Source organism: Quercus suber, unplaced genomic scaffold (genome assembly GCF_002906115.3).
Source record: "Quercus suber isolate HL8 unplaced genomic scaffold, Cork oak 2.0 scaffold_398, whole genome shotgun sequence".
Taxonomy (NCBI): domain Eukaryota; kingdom Viridiplantae; phylum Streptophyta; class Magnoliopsida; order Fagales; family Fagaceae; genus Quercus; species Quercus suber.
The window spans coordinates 253636-268850 of NW_027069849.1; the positions used below are offsets into that span (position 1 = coordinate 253636).

General features: G+C 33.3%; 2 protein-coding genes, 1 long non-coding RNA gene and 1 pseudogene across 4 annotated transcripts; 1 reads left to right on the top strand and 3 right to left on the bottom strand.

Moving 5' to 3' along the window:
• Positions 1–2001: 2001 nt before the first annotated feature.
• LOC112037115 (acetylornithine aminotransferase, mitochondrial) lies at positions 2002–2499 on the bottom strand. Its single transcript, XM_065761130.1, has 2 exons — positions 2410–2499; positions 2002–2331 (listed from the first exon to the last, which is right to left on the bottom strand). The coding sequence occupies exons 1-2, from the start codon at positions 2497–2499 to the stop codon at positions 2002–2004; spliced, it is 420 nt and encodes a 139-aa protein (XP_065617202.1).
• A 734-nt stretch (positions 2500–3233) lies between these two features.
• LOC136062278 (uncharacterized) lies at positions 3234–7795 on the top strand. Its single transcript, XR_010624069.1, has 2 exons — positions 3234–3638; positions 7390–7795. It is a non-coding gene; the product is annotated as an uncharacterized LOC136062278 (long non-coding RNA).
• LOC136062269 (probable purine permease 10) lies at positions 4772–6053 on the bottom strand (annotated as a pseudogene).
• Positions 7796–8537: 742 nt separating the features above from the next.
• LOC112017448 (probable purine permease 10) lies at positions 8538–12423 on the bottom strand. Of its 2 annotated transcripts, none has more exons than XM_024049896.2 (2): positions 12313–12423; positions 8538–9836 (listed from the first exon to the last, which is right to left on the bottom strand). In XM_024049896.2, exons 1-2 carry the CDS (start codon positions 12347–12349, stop codon positions 8686–8688), a joined length of 1188 nt encoding a protein of 395 aa, XP_023905664.2. In that variant the 5' UTR covers positions 12350–12423; the 3' UTR covers positions 8538–8685. The 2 variants fall into 2 exon arrangements, with proteins under 2 accessions (XP_023905664.2, XP_023905665.2); XM_024049897.2 differs by having other exon boundaries at positions 8538–9833; positions 12313–12422.
• Between the last annotated feature and the right edge of the window lie 2792 nt (positions 12424–15215).

Sequence of the window (15215 nt, forward strand, 5' to 3'; positions counted from 1 at the left end):
GCCAGCAGGGTTTGCGGCTTTGGTTCATATTCAGGGCAAGTGTTTTGAGGCAAACCTTGATCAAAATGTAACAGAAAATGTCAATTTAAAACTACAAAATCAGGAGAATTTCAATGTGGGGGACATCATGGAATGCTATTAGATTTACTCCGCCAAAAGTTTTAGCTGTTCAAGCTTACCAGCTATTCTAACTAACAGACTTTGTTTCATTTCTTCAATACAAAAGGCATAATGTGCTAAAGTTTTTGCCCCACTGTTGGCCCTTTTTGAGATTAATTGCCATTGCCATTGCCATTGCAAATTCACGAACAGCATGGCACATCCTCTAACCTCTTCCAACGAGTTTCCAAAAGATGAAAGACATGGTGATCTTGAGAGCATATGGCACTGGCGTGACTCTGAATATGACCTTCGGCAATTATCACTCTTAATCCCATCGTAGCAGTCCATCTCAACCCCATAACCAATGCCACGGCAAGAGCTTCAGTCTCAGAGTTTGTTGCTCTTTCCTTGGTACTCGAAGTCTTCTCCCATTCAAATTTGCCATGGTTGGTAATGAGTTAGTACAAGCTCAGCATAACAGATGTTTGCACTCACTGGGAACGTTCAGTTTCCATAGGACTCTTCACCCAAATAACTCGGTGCTCAAAAGAGGATAAATTTTCTATAGGCACAACCAATATATTTATTTACTCTTTATCTCTTGTATGAAAGAGTTGTTCTAAAAGTGAGACCATTCCACCAACGAGTATCATGGTCCAAATAAATCTCGAACCACCACAATTTGTTCGGCACTATGACGTGTTGTTTCTTGAACATTTGTATTGTAAAGTTTTGTATTATGGTGCACACGTGACATGCTTAAAGGTTTATTCAATGTCAATACTATTGAATTGTAGTTAAATTGGATGCCCAGGAGGTCTGGTCGTGCTGCTCATTCTCATCTTCAGAAAGCATTAAGATAAGCATTTCATTTTCAACCAAGTAAATTAGAGAAACAACACCCATTTTTAAAAATTAACGGCTATTTCTACCAGGCCCCTGCAAATTACCTAACGTTTCTTAAAATGAAGAAGAGCTCCACCAAATCCATCTGTAATTTAGGAGAACCACAATCAAAATCATTAAATTTAATTAACAGTATATAAATCAATTTAAACCAAAACAACTAATATAAAAGATCAAAGATACCTATACTACCCCATGTATAATAAACTGATTGACACTATCAAAATTCTTGTAGCTCAACACTATCAAATGTTCATTTTGGGAAATTAAAAGTTCATTATCAACAATTCATGGTGTGGTAGACATATTGGGACAAGTAGCAAAATCCTAGGACTTTGCCATGACACCACCTCTGCATTGCCAATTATTGAAAAGATCATCTACATTAATGAAACTAGTTTACAATACCTTGCCATGACACCACCTTCGTTACTGCTATTTAAAAAGAAAAATTGATGTAGTCCAATAGGCGATCTTAGTGTTCTTAAAAAAAAAAGAAATGACGTGGAAAATTAGGTACTATAAGAAACAATTTTCTAAATTGAAAAGTTCTGCATAGCGTAAAGGAAACTCCAAAGATTCTGGAGGAAAAAGACAAAGTCTCCAAAACTCTCTTTTAAGACTTTATAGGTACAAAGTCTTTGGATTTTATATTTATAATTTTCAACACAAAAAGGTATATAAATTGAATTTTCATTATTTGAACAATCATAAGTTCAAAATTATCAATTTTTACTTTAATTTTGATCACAATGTTGGCAGTGTAGGCGTATCAACCCCATTATGTTTAGGAGACATTTGATCTAATTTGGGTTTTCAAATAAGAGATTTGGACCACATAAACAGGCATCTATAATAGAGTATCTTTCCAAAATGAACAGCTGCTTACCTCGTCAAAAACCAGGAGAGGACCAAAATAATCACAAGCTCTACGCAAGGATTATAAAAATTCCTTTGTTGCACTATATATGCCACCTTCACCCTGGATAGGTTCTACAAATACAGCCGCAGTATTTCCACACGAATCAGTTCCGTTGCAGCTTGTATATTACCATACTCCAAGAATGTGACTCCAGGCATGACGGGCTCAAAGGGTGACCGGTAATGCTCTTTGCTTGTCAAAGCAACAGCCCCCATAGTTCTCCCATGGTAGCTGTTTGTAAAAGAAATGAACTGCGTTGCTAGCTGTTTCTCATCAGGATGTGAAAATCTTTGAAACTTTCTTGCAAATTTGATAGCAGCTTCGTTAGCTTCTGTCCCAGAGTTTGAGAAAAAGACACGATCAGTAAAAGAACAAGCCACGAGGCGTTTTGCAAGCTCCACCTACAGCAACAAGACATTGCTTTATGTTTATGGTGAGCAAATTTTTTGTTAAAGTACTTAAGCAGCTAATGCAAATACAATCACAATAGGCCAATTTTTGTGATTGGCAGATGTTCTATTTGCAATGAACAACATTAGGATATCTTTCTGCTCATATTCACGTTTCATTTTTTTATTTTTTCTTCTTCTTTATGATAATTCTTTTGGGGTCTTTCTGGCTTCATTGGTCAGTAGGCAAAACTTAAAAATTTCACAATACGATTCTGACCTTTAATAAGTACCACTTGCGATTGAAAAGTGAGACTTTTACTGTGATAGTTACAATTTGGCCCAGTTTTTTGGTGTTTGGTGTGGTAGACATATTGGGAAAAGTAGCACAATCCTAGGACTTTGCCATGATACTACCTATGCTTTGCCTAATTATTGAAAAGATCATCTACATTGATGAAACTTGTTTACCATACCTTGCCATGACACCACCTCCGTTACTGCTATTTAAAAAGAAAATTGATGTGGTCCAATAGGCAATCTTAGTGTTCTTAAATAAAAAAAAAAAAAAAAATGGTGTGAAAAATTAGGTACTATAAGAAACAATTTTCTAAATTGAAAAGTTCTGCACAGCGTAAAGGAGACTCCAAAGACTCTAGACAAAAAAAACCGAAATCTCCAAAACTCTTTTTTAAGACTTTATAGGTTCAAAGTCTTTGGATTTTATATTTGTAATTTTCAAAACAAAAAGATATATAAATTGAATTGTTATTATTTGAATAATCATGAGTTCAAAATCATCAATTTATATTTTGCTTTTGATCACAATGGTGGCAATATAAGCATAACAATCCTATTAAGCTTCACTAGCTCACCTCTATACTTTCGCCATTAAAAAAACAGAAAACATAACAAAAGCATAAAAATCAAGATCTAAAAGCATATTTTTGAAAACATACTCAAGTTAGTAGTGCAAAACGGCATGGCTTTACTTAAGTATAAACGGTGACGTTTTGTTCTACTGAAGGATCCTTTGAAGTTGACACTGGACGACATCGTTTAAGCTGTTTGTCTTCTTATTCAGAACTCCTCATCAGCTTCCAGTCTTCAGTGTTAATGTCCAAGAGATCTTACGCGCTCCACAGATATTTTTTGTTATTAGATATTTCCCTCTCTTGTTAATGCACATTAATCACGTGTATATTCAATGTAACTAATCCCAATCTTTACGGGATTATTGTTAGTTCCAACAATGGAGAAAGTGGGTTCGAAAGTTACAAGTTACTCTGGTCATGGAAGACCTCTTATTATTAGCTCCAGTAAGTCCCCTCACCACTTAAAGCTACCGTTACATTTGTTATTTGCATGTATGTACATCTAGACATCTTGTGAGAACTTTTAGGAGTATCTACACGGCATTAAATTCTTTAAGATCATTTCATTTGAGCATGTATTAGAGAGAGAGAACTGGTCAGCAATATCGTTTTTTAATGTCCTGACCGTGGAAGATACCTCAATAGGGAAAATTGCTAATTTAAAACCATGGGTATTATAGATCCAATACCTCAATAGGCAATTTAACTGTAATGTGGTTCAGTATCATAGATCCAATATGTGGGCTTGTGATATCTAAAAATGCTGCTTTTTTCGTACCATAGTTCTGTATCATAGTTCTGTATCATAGTTCTGTATTTTTTTTTTAACTAGTAGTTAGAATCTGCATTTCATAGTCAAATTGCTTCTCTGCCAAAATTTGAGTATCTATAACTATAATTGCAATAAACAATTCAAACATTTCCCTCTCAAAATTCTTTGACTGGGGTATAATTTTTTGGCTACCAACAGGCTTCACATATTAATAACAAGTCTTGAGATTGTTAAATAATGGGGAAACCAGTGTATATATATATATATATATTTTGTGCATGTAACACAGTGATAGCGTTGTAGTAGTTATTATTTTTGATGAAGAATTCAACAAATTTTTATCCTAAATTTGGCTTGGAAAGTCATATTCTAGTGTTATGCTTTCCTTTTGCCCTTGAAGGACCCTGCACAGAACCTCTCTTTCATGTTGTATTCATGGGTTCTCAGGACATCTCTATTTTTATTGCCCATCACCTTGACATTGTTCATTTTCACCTGCTGTAAAGGGGGTATAGAAGGGGTGGTTCTGCTGTTGGGGTTTGTGGGGAAGGGGTTTAGGCCCCTTTAATTTGCCAGATTGATGGTCTAACATGCCAATATGCACAAGACTTGCTACCAAGCGCGATACCCAAATTGGATGAGTAGTTTAGACAAAATAAAAAGGGCCCAATTATAGTTACCGGAATCTGAAAATATTGTTGGAAATGGAATGAACAAGACCATGATTTACACTTCATGTGGAGAAACAATGGCATGGGGTTTACCTACAAATTTGGAAATATGAGTTTGTAAACCATTCTAGGAATCAAGACAGAGGAATAGCTTCAGTGCTCATAAAACTTGTTTCTGCGGAAAGTGGAATTTTTTGATAAATATTCTTTAGCCCATCTTGTTCGATGGCAACCTCTTTCAACAGGGGACACATTGAAATTTCTTCCTTAACATCTCTCTTTTCAGCCTTGGACTCAGAATCATCAAGGTAGTGTTGATAGAAATATGAAATAAAGCCCCAAATAGCCAACACCATGGAAATTGCCTTTACCCCCATCCATTTTGTCATGAAAGAAGATTACGGCTAGAACTGGAATAACAGGCAGACCCAACACACTAGAGTCCAATGTCATAATTCACATTAGAGTTTCCGGTGGGGTTCGTAGAATTGGTTTGAAATACCAGTAGGGCAGAGGAGATGGTGAGAAGGACTAGAGAATTGATTATAAAAGGAGTAAACTTCTGGGAATTTATAAGGAAGGAGAAGAAAGCATTGAAGGTCAACTGGGATGCGCAAATAAGTGCAAAAGTAGATACTGGAAGGTGCAAGAGCCCAACTGAATACATCATGCTGTTTGCTGCCTGAAGTACACCTAAAGAGACATATATTAAAGCAAGGATTAAGGTGGAGGGTTCGTTCCTGTGGATACTGTTTGTAGTAGGCTTTTTGGGTGGAGAGATGTAGTAGTAAGGAATGATGATTGGGAATCCTGCATCTTGCACTAGTGTTGCTGTCCATTTGCTCTTTCCACCTTTCTCATGGTAGAATCTTCCCAAGAGTATTTCTGCTGACTGGCCAGAGAGTACAAAGAGTGTAAAGATGGTCATTCGGAGCCACTGCATAAAGGTTCTGGGTTTAGAGATTGTTGATTGGTTGGTGGCATTGATATGACCAGTTGAGTTTGCTTCTTCAGCTTCTTTTACTGGTAAGAACATATAAAGGGATTACTAGAGGAGAAACTTTGCTTTCTTATCAATTCCTTTTTAATTTTGATGTGTATTGCTTTCTAACTAATTAGTTTGTCAACAAGCGTTATTCTTTAGCAGCATCAATAAACACACTCAATCTATGCTATTAATAGGGTCTTTTTTATTCTGAAAAATTGAGGGTCTTCCACTGAAGTGTATTGTGCTTTCTTTGTTAACTCTTTATGTTTTGTACTTTTCTGGCTCCCTGATCTTTATCAATAGATTCAAAACTAGTGATGTATAATGTACAAAATATAAACTATTTTATAATATTTCATGTTGCTTTGTTCCCATTTTATTGCTCTCTCTAGTTATTAGTTAGGGATGTGCACCAACTTGACTCAATGCCTTGGGTGGGTTTTTTCATGTGTTGATAGATTGGGTTGTGTTCTAAAACTTTTTCAAAACTTGGTTTGGGTCAGGTTTGGTTTGGCAAAATATTTGACCCAAGTAACTTGGCCAAACTCATGCAATTAATAGTTTATAAAACATATAAGTATTTTAAATTTATTTTTTTAATTCATTTGGATTTTGGGACTTATTTTATATATGTTAGTTGAATTTATTTTGGTATTTGAGGCTTAGTTTTGATGAAATTGAAATATTATTCCTAATTGTGTAAATTGAAATCATTTATATAATAATGGTCTTAGATATCAATGAAAACATTTTTTTTGTTTGTTTATTAGGTATAACAAAATGAGTCCAACCCAACTCAACCCCTATGGTCAAATTGGTTTGGTTTTTAGAGTTGCCCTGACTTGAGTTGAGTTAGATATTTCTCAAATTGAGAAAGTAGAATTAGATTGAAAAATACTAGAAACCCAGCCCACCCATGCACAGCCCCCTTCATTATATGTGCTTTAACTAAGAAGAATGAAGCATGAGTAGGGCTTGTGAAAGAAATGCTGATTTTGAAGCAATAGAGTACTAATTACTAAACTTCTAATAATAAGCGTCTACATCTATACATTGAGTGAATATTCAAACTAAAATTGATCACATATTACTTCGAAATTTCTACATTAGTAAAGAAACACATTAGTAAATACCTTTTATGAAAAAAATTATCTGATGATTTTTTTCTCTTAATCTACAACTCCCCAATAACTATTTTTACTTTTTTATTATTAATTTTTTGGTGTAGTTTATGTTACTTAAAACTTTGATAATTTGTATCTAGAATGCCAATATGATTGTGAGACTGTCCTCGTGTGCATTGTGTTTCTAGGAAGTAATTCAGAACTCCCCAGATGAGCTGTGACAGCAGGATTGTGTCATCAGCTCATCACATAGAGGACACTTAGTAATGCCTTTCCTACTGTTGAGACTAGAGAGTTTGCACTTCCTGTATAAATTATTTCTTAACAGGTAATGACTATCATACATGGTGTGTACGTATATACCATGCAACAAGGGCTGAAATTGTGTTTAAAAGTTTAAAAGTTGTATTTTACATTTCACGATCTCAATAGAGTGTCTATGGCTGTGTGTGATAAGCTGTGTGTAACAAAATTTACCGTTACTTATATTGTGAGTTGATTAATGTGTTACAATGCTATACTGCTATACAGTTTTCTTTCATATCCATCAACTGCTATACTTCCTATTTCAAACTAAGAGATACCTACAAAAAGCTTTTGTACTAAAATGATTTTAATATTTCTTCCTTATAATTTGGAGGGGAACAAAAACAGAAGGGAAAAAAGAAAGAATATACGGATGGACTGGAATATTTAGCAAAAAGAACAAAAAAGAAAAGAAGAATATACAGGTTAGCTGCTTTTCTTCTCTAATCTTTGGAAACAGAATTTTGACTTACCCGTGACTTGGAGTTCCAGATTTTGAGCTTGCCCCATGTTGAAGGTGAATATAGGAGAGAGAGAGAGAGAGAGCCTTTATGCTCAAATAAATTGAAGCATGTACTTGAACTGCATGCAATTTATGGCTGTAATGGTTGTCCTACTCCAGTGATGTTAGGTCTTATTCCTTAATTAACACATTATTGCATCATTTTAAACATTTATAGCTTTTCAACAATTGCAAAATAATATGGGCTCAATCACAATAGTGATCCAATATCATGATAGATATGGTTTAATTTGATGATTTATATTTCTTGGTATGAGTTTTTAAGTTGTATGGATTTCATTTTATTTTACTTTTTGTAGGTAGTACGATGAATATCATTAAACTATGTTGGGATTTTGGCAAAATTATAACATTTTGCAGTAACTTTTTTGTATGTAAATCATCAATGCAATTGCCAATTTCACTTAAAAATTCATAGTTTGCTTGATTTGCTTCAATTGAATTATATGCTTCAATTACAGGACTATATGAGAATTAATTTACCCTAGAACTCCCATGATCTATTTAGATAGGCACGTGTTGTTGAAGATCTTAAGCTTTTTAAATGTGGGAAACAAAATTTGAGAGAGAGAGAGAGAGAGAGAGAAAGTTTATGTACTTGAAAACTTAGCAGGTACATGGATTGCATGCAACATGCATGCTGGGTGATGGGTTTCCAGTACCTATAATAGTATAATGTGCAGTCTTATTCCATAACTAACACCTTATTGCACATTTAAAACATTTTCTTTCTAATAATATTTGAAATGGTTATATCATATGAATGGTGTCACCATATCATTTGAATCTTGTTAGCCTTTATTTATTTATTTTAATAATAGTTACAATAAGTGGGTAGGGGAATTTGTGTCCTAATTCTCCTTATTAATAAATCGGATTAGATAATACCACTAAACTACAAAGTGAATAATTACACAATAAATAAGGAAGAAGATTGAGAGATATGGTAGAGATAAGTCTTACTAGTTTATCTGCTTGACTAATACTACTTAATTAGCCATTCCATACAAGTAGAAAGATTCGAAAGTCTTCTTTTGTAGAAAATTAGCCTTACATTGATCTAAGCCTATCTTATGCATTCATTATTGTAGTCTAGGCAAACCTTATTCATGATCCATTAACCTCTTGTAGTGAGGAGGCATTGGAAGCTTCATTTGCATTTCTATCTTCATGCTGCTTGGACTTGAGATCATCAAGGTACTGCTGATAGACATACGAAACAAAACCCCAAATAGCCAAAACCATGGAGATCACCTTTATTCCACCAATTTTGTCATGGTAAAAGATCACAGCTAGAACCGGAACAATAGGCAAACCCAAAACACTTATGGCATTGGAGAATAAGGAAGACACCTCAAAAATCAAACCTACACAACCTATAGCAAAAACATCCCACATTAAAGCTGTCCAAACCAAAGTCATGATATATGATACTTTTCCTAGTTCAAACTCCTCCATCTCTGTTTTTAAACCTTTCCACTCTCCACTAGCAAAAAGTCCCACCAAAGCACCTAAGGTTGCAACCAGAGACTGATAGATTATCATGTCCATGACCGCTGCAAATGTCTCCTTTTTAAAAACCTTTTTGAAGGCAACCTGTGTAAGTGAAAGCACCAAACCATATCCAGCAGATGCACTAATAGTGCATATTAAGCCAATTACATACTTTCCTTTAGAAACTTTGGAGGAGTCTGAAGAAGGGTCTGTTTCAAAAACTAGGAGGATGGAGGATATAGTGAGAAGGACTAGAGAATTGACTATCAAAGGAGTGAACTTTTGTGAGTTAAGGAAGAAGGAGAAAAAAGCATTGAAGGCCAACTGTGATGCACAAATGAGAGAGTAAGTAGACACAGGAAGGTACATTAGCCCAGTTGAATACAAGAAGCAATCTGCAACCATAAGTAGACCAAGTGATACATAAACTGATACATGTACCAAGGTGGATGGTGGTTTAGAGTGGATAGTGGTGGCAGTACTATTTGTTTTGAGATTTTTGAGTGATGGGAAGAAATAGTAGGGAAGAAGGACAGGGAAGCCTATGAGTTGCACAACCGTTCCCAACCATTTGCTCTTTCCACCTTTGTCATAATATAATCTTCCCAAGAGTACTGCTATTGACTGGCCAGAGAGGAGAAAGAGTGTGTACATGCTTATTCGGAGCCACCATCCATAATTTATAGGCTGAGCGATTGTTAATTGGCTGGTGACATTTATATGCTCTGTTGTTGAGTTTGCTTCTTTCGCTTCAAGCTGAGCTGCTAAGATCACATTGAATGGACAATTATAGTTGGAAAAAGCTATCTTTGTGAGTTTAGCAAGTGTTAAAAAAAGTTATATTTTTTATTATTATTTANTTAATATGCACTATGGTGCATCTGCTGGATATGGTTTTGGTGCTTTCACTTACACAGGTTGCCTTCCAAAAAGTTTTTTAAAAAGGAGACATTTACAGCGGTCATGGACATGATAATCTATCAGTCTCTGGTTGCAACCTTAGGTGCTTTGGTGGACTTTTTGCTAGTGGAGAGTGGAAAGGTTTAAAAACAGAGATGGAGGAGTTTGAACTAGGAAAAGTATCATATCATGACTTTGGTTTGGACAGCTTTAATGTGGGATGTTTTTGTTATAGGTTGTGTAGGTTTGATTTTTGAGGTGTCTTCCTTATTCTCCAATGCCATAAGTGTTTTGGGTTGCCTATTGTTCCGGTTCTAGCTGTGATCTTTTACCATGACAAAATTGGTGGAATAAAGGTGATCTCCATGGTTTTGGCTATTTGGGGTTTTGTTTCGTATGTCTATCAGCAGTACCTTGATGATCTCAAGTCCAAGCAGCATGAAGATAGAAATGCAAATGAAGCTTCCAATGCCTCCTCACTACAAGAGGTTAATGGATCATGAATAAGGTTTGCCTAGACTACAATAATGAATGCATAAGATAGGCTTAGATCAATGTAAGGCTAATTTTCTACAAAAGAAGACTCCCCTTAATAATGGTTAGAGAGTAGAGGTCTTATATGCATATAATAAGTTTCAAGCCATGGATGCCCAATTGCCCACAGCAGGAATGGAACCAATATATCATCTTTGTGGGCCTAGGGTACGATTATTTTTTTCAACGTTTAATAATGAAAGTTATACAAATAATATTACGTTATCATATCCAATATGGCACTTAGTTCCAAATCTAAATAACATAAAATGTTAGGGAAAAAGAATTTGAAAACCCAATATATATATATATATATATAAATATAACTTTGAGAATAAAAAGAAATGATAAATTGATGACTATATATGACAAGAGAAAAATATTATTTCTTTGAGAAAATGCAAAAATCAATCATTTTGATACAAAAATAGTACATTCAATTAGCCTTTATCGTGTGTGTTCTAATAAATATTACTATTTACTTAAAAAAATTAAGCTTTATCGAAAATACTTAATATTTTATTTTACTCACCAGATAATTTTCAAATTATAATTTTTTATCTACTCTCTTTATAATATCAAGATCCAAACATACAAACATATATAGTTAGCATATACAAACATATTATATAGTTATAATTCTTATTCTTATAACTAAATTTAGTAATTCAACTACGAAAAAAAAAATAAAACAGAAAACAATATATGTATTTTCAAACCCAAAGTTTTAGCATCTTGTAGTCAAGAAAAAAAAAATTCATAATAGTGATCCAAATAAAATTTTCTTTTTAAAATTAATTTCGGAAAGAGAGTGAAGACGTATGGGGGTGAGAACCCTTGTCTCAAGCAATATCGCAGGTAGATTGAAAGACCTAGAGGAACTAGTAGTCTATTAACAAGTTAACAACACTTAATTAAGTTAATTGAAGGCTTCAATATTGTAGCACCACATATATTTAGGTATCTATTATCTCAAAAGGTCTTTTAAGTTTTAACCTATCCAAAAAAAAAAATTAAAAAGGTTTTTTATGATAGGGCCCTTGGTGTAAGATATTTGGTAATTTGCATTTTTGGGTTTTCTATGGGCCAACTTAATTTTTAAGAGAGAATTAGATATCATTTTTGGAAGGCTAAACTTCAAGTTTTAATTATATATACTATAAAATAATTTAACTATATAAATTGTTCAAAAACAAAATCCTTGGGGCCAGGGCCATGATCCCCTTGGCCTCAATACACTTCCTTCCCTGCCTAGGATGCTTCTTCACTACAGGTGGCACCTTCATCGCTATGAATATAGATTATAGGTATGCATAGTATTTATATACCTATAATTACATCCTAGAGATATTCTATTACAGAAATGCGATTTTTCCTGATAGAATTCCATTAATATAAGAGAAAATAACCATATATTGTTCTTTAAGACACAAGGTTTTCTTCAAAGGTGATGTATCATGTTCAAGTTTAACTATTTTACTGTTGGATAGTTCTTAAAATATCTATTAGTTACTATCATAGCAGAAGTAAGTTCAGAATTACAGAAACAAACTTCTCTACCAAAATCAAATTAAATCTCTCTCTCTCTCTCTCTCTTGTAACTTTGACTATTGAAAGGTTAAGAGTTTTGTAGTTTAATTAGCACCTCCCCATATACAAAGTACTTCGTGGTTTAGAGGGAAAAGAGTTAAAGCTGTGGAATTAATAGAATTTTGTAACTATTTTTAAAAAATAAAAATAAAAAAACTTCTAAAGAAAAATAAACTTCTTGCTCTTTGGTAATAAATTTATGAAAATATGACTTACTCATGATATGGAGTTGAAGTTCTTGAGCTTCTTCCATGTCAAAGTTGAATGAGTTCAAAGATGTTTCAGAGAGATAGAGCTGGGGAGAGAGTGTTTACACAATAAGTGAATAATGTACATTTATAACTTGTATTCTGGCAGTAAATGGGTGTCGCAATCCAATAAACAATTTTGTTGCATTATGGTCACCGTTTCTTCTTATCATTTGACAAATATTCAAGGGAGAGCCAAGTGCGTACAAATCATTGGAGCAAAGAGGTGAGGATATATTTGAAAATATTAAATATATATATATATATATATTTGTGATGTCAAATTGAGTTGCCATAACCCCACTAAATGTTCGTATGGCTATCAATTTCCTATCAAAATCAATATTGAGTTGCCCTATTTAAGGCTATAATGATTTTTAATTGTTTGTTTGTTGCTTGTTGTTGTTTGTCCTATTTGGGGAATAACTTGTTAATTATCACCTTATGGGAAGTGATTAAAAGAGAGATGAAAAGAAGAGATTTAATATAAACTAATTAATAACCTTCACTTCTTCATGTTTATGAGAGCATCAGTATTGGTGGTGCCGAAAATTTAGTAATTTGGTATCACAAAAAATTACTTTATCTATTTTATCACTTCATTTTACAAAACACTCATCATTAGTGATTTTATTTTAGCATTCAATAAAATAATATAAACAACACAATTTGCTACAATAAACAACAACCATCATCACCCACACAATAAAATAATATATCTTTGAATAAAATATTAGATTTGCTCCACTGATGCTGCCCACTTTTGCTACATTTTGATGGTAAATTTATCATTTTAGCAAAATGCTTGTACCAATACAAATGCTCTGGGTAGTTATTTAACTAGATTTCATAAGGATCACATTGGTTAGTTATTTGCAAAGGCTAGCTCAACCAATATCTAAAAGGTTGGTGAGAATATTCAGAGCAAAAAGATATATATATATATATATAAAAAAAAAAAAAAAAAAAAAATTTCAACTAAGTTAATCATGCAAATTTTTACACAAAAGCCGCAATTAAAAACTCTTCTAAGGTTGTTTGGATGTCTTGGTCTCTCCCTATAAATCCATTTGTAAAGCTTAACACAGATGGTCTCAATCTTTTGACTTAGGGCCGGCCCTTGGCCAATTAGACCATTGCTTAGGACCCTTACTAGAGAAAGGCCCCAAATTTGGTGGGCAAATATTTTTTTTTTAATTTTTCTTTTTGGGAGATATTAAAAAAATGTTAGTTTACATTTTTTTTTTCCACCATTAAGAAGGCCCTAATAATTAAGTGTCTGTCTGTGTCTAGAAGCTGGTTAAAGTTTCAGCTGATTTTAGAATTTTAGCTTTTTTTTTGTACTATTTATGAGTCTCGTTGCACTTTTTGGTACTATTTATCAGTCCTATTGTACTATTCAACTAGTTTTTATCATTTTTTTTTCTACACTTTCAGCAAAAAATTTTCAATTTCAACTAAAAAATTTGTTCCCAAACGGACCCCTAAATAATGTTAAAGATAGAGATAAGTCAAATTTAAATAAAGAGGTCTTACAAATAGACGTGTTACTAATCACAAGCAATTCAAATAGGAAAATATTAAAAATACTATAAATTTTACTATATAACTTTTATAATTTGATGTGACAATGAATTTGATAAGTGGATTTCAACAAACTATTGAATGCATTTTTGAATGAATTTTTGTATTTGGTGATATATTTTTATANCCCAAAAAAAAAAAAAAAAAAAAAAAAAAAATTCCATTAGAGTAGGTAGAAAAAAAAAATTGGGCCCCCCCAATATTGGACAGCCGGCTCCCCTAATCCCCAATTTTCAACTATTCTCCCAAGTTCAGCTCAAATATTCTTCCAAGCCCATCTTTAATTTTAGGCCTTATCACCTTATGTACTCCAAATAAAACAAGGTGGTCCGCTCAAGTTCAAACACTAAAAACAAAACTTCACTTTCTCTTCATCTCAAAAAATCCACCCACTGACCCACGGAATACCTTTCTTTACTTCTTATTCTTTTGTTTGGTCTTCTTTGATACACTTTCATTTGCACTATACTGTCCCAAAAAAAAAAAAAAAAAAAATTCCTGACCAATTTTTTCTTTCTTCATCAGCTTTAGTTTTGGAACTTGGTGACTACTTGGTGACTGGTGAGTTTTCTTCTCTTTCTTAAGCATTAGACATTCATCTCTTTTTAGTGTCTTTTTTTTATTTTCTCAACTATCTACACCTAAATATTCACATGTTCTTTATATTTTCATAGATTTTAAGAGAAATACATGATTGAAGGCATGGAGAGATTGTTTGTGATGAGTCTTGAAAGGAAGATCTAAAGTTGGAGGCAGTTAGGTAGAGGCAGTAGGCATTGCCATACGGGTAACCCATCTTTGCACTTTGTAAAGACAAAGTTTCTAAGGTAAAATTGTTTTGATTTATTACCTATTTTTGATTAGTTAGATATCATGTGGCTATGGGTGTTGTTAAATTGTTTGGTTTATGTTGTGTATCAATACTTGTGTGTTTAATTTTTGTTTTTGTTTGAGGGGTTATTATTAATTAAAGTCGTATTAAAAATGGGTTGTATGTTTAAATTATGGTGGAAATTTTGTTTTTTCTTGAGTATGAATAACATCCATATAACTAAGTAAAAATTACTAATTAAAATTTTATTTTTTAAACTTCTTTTCAGGTTAATTTTTGAGTCATATTCTTAAAGCTAAAAGAATTATGAGCAAACGAAAAAAAAAAATTGATGCATTTTTTAAGAAAACAGATGTTAACAACTCAGAAATTAGGACACCTGTGGCTGTAGAAACAAATGTTAATACTTTAATGCCTGATGAACACCCTGACCCCTCCAAATGTTTAAGAATTCA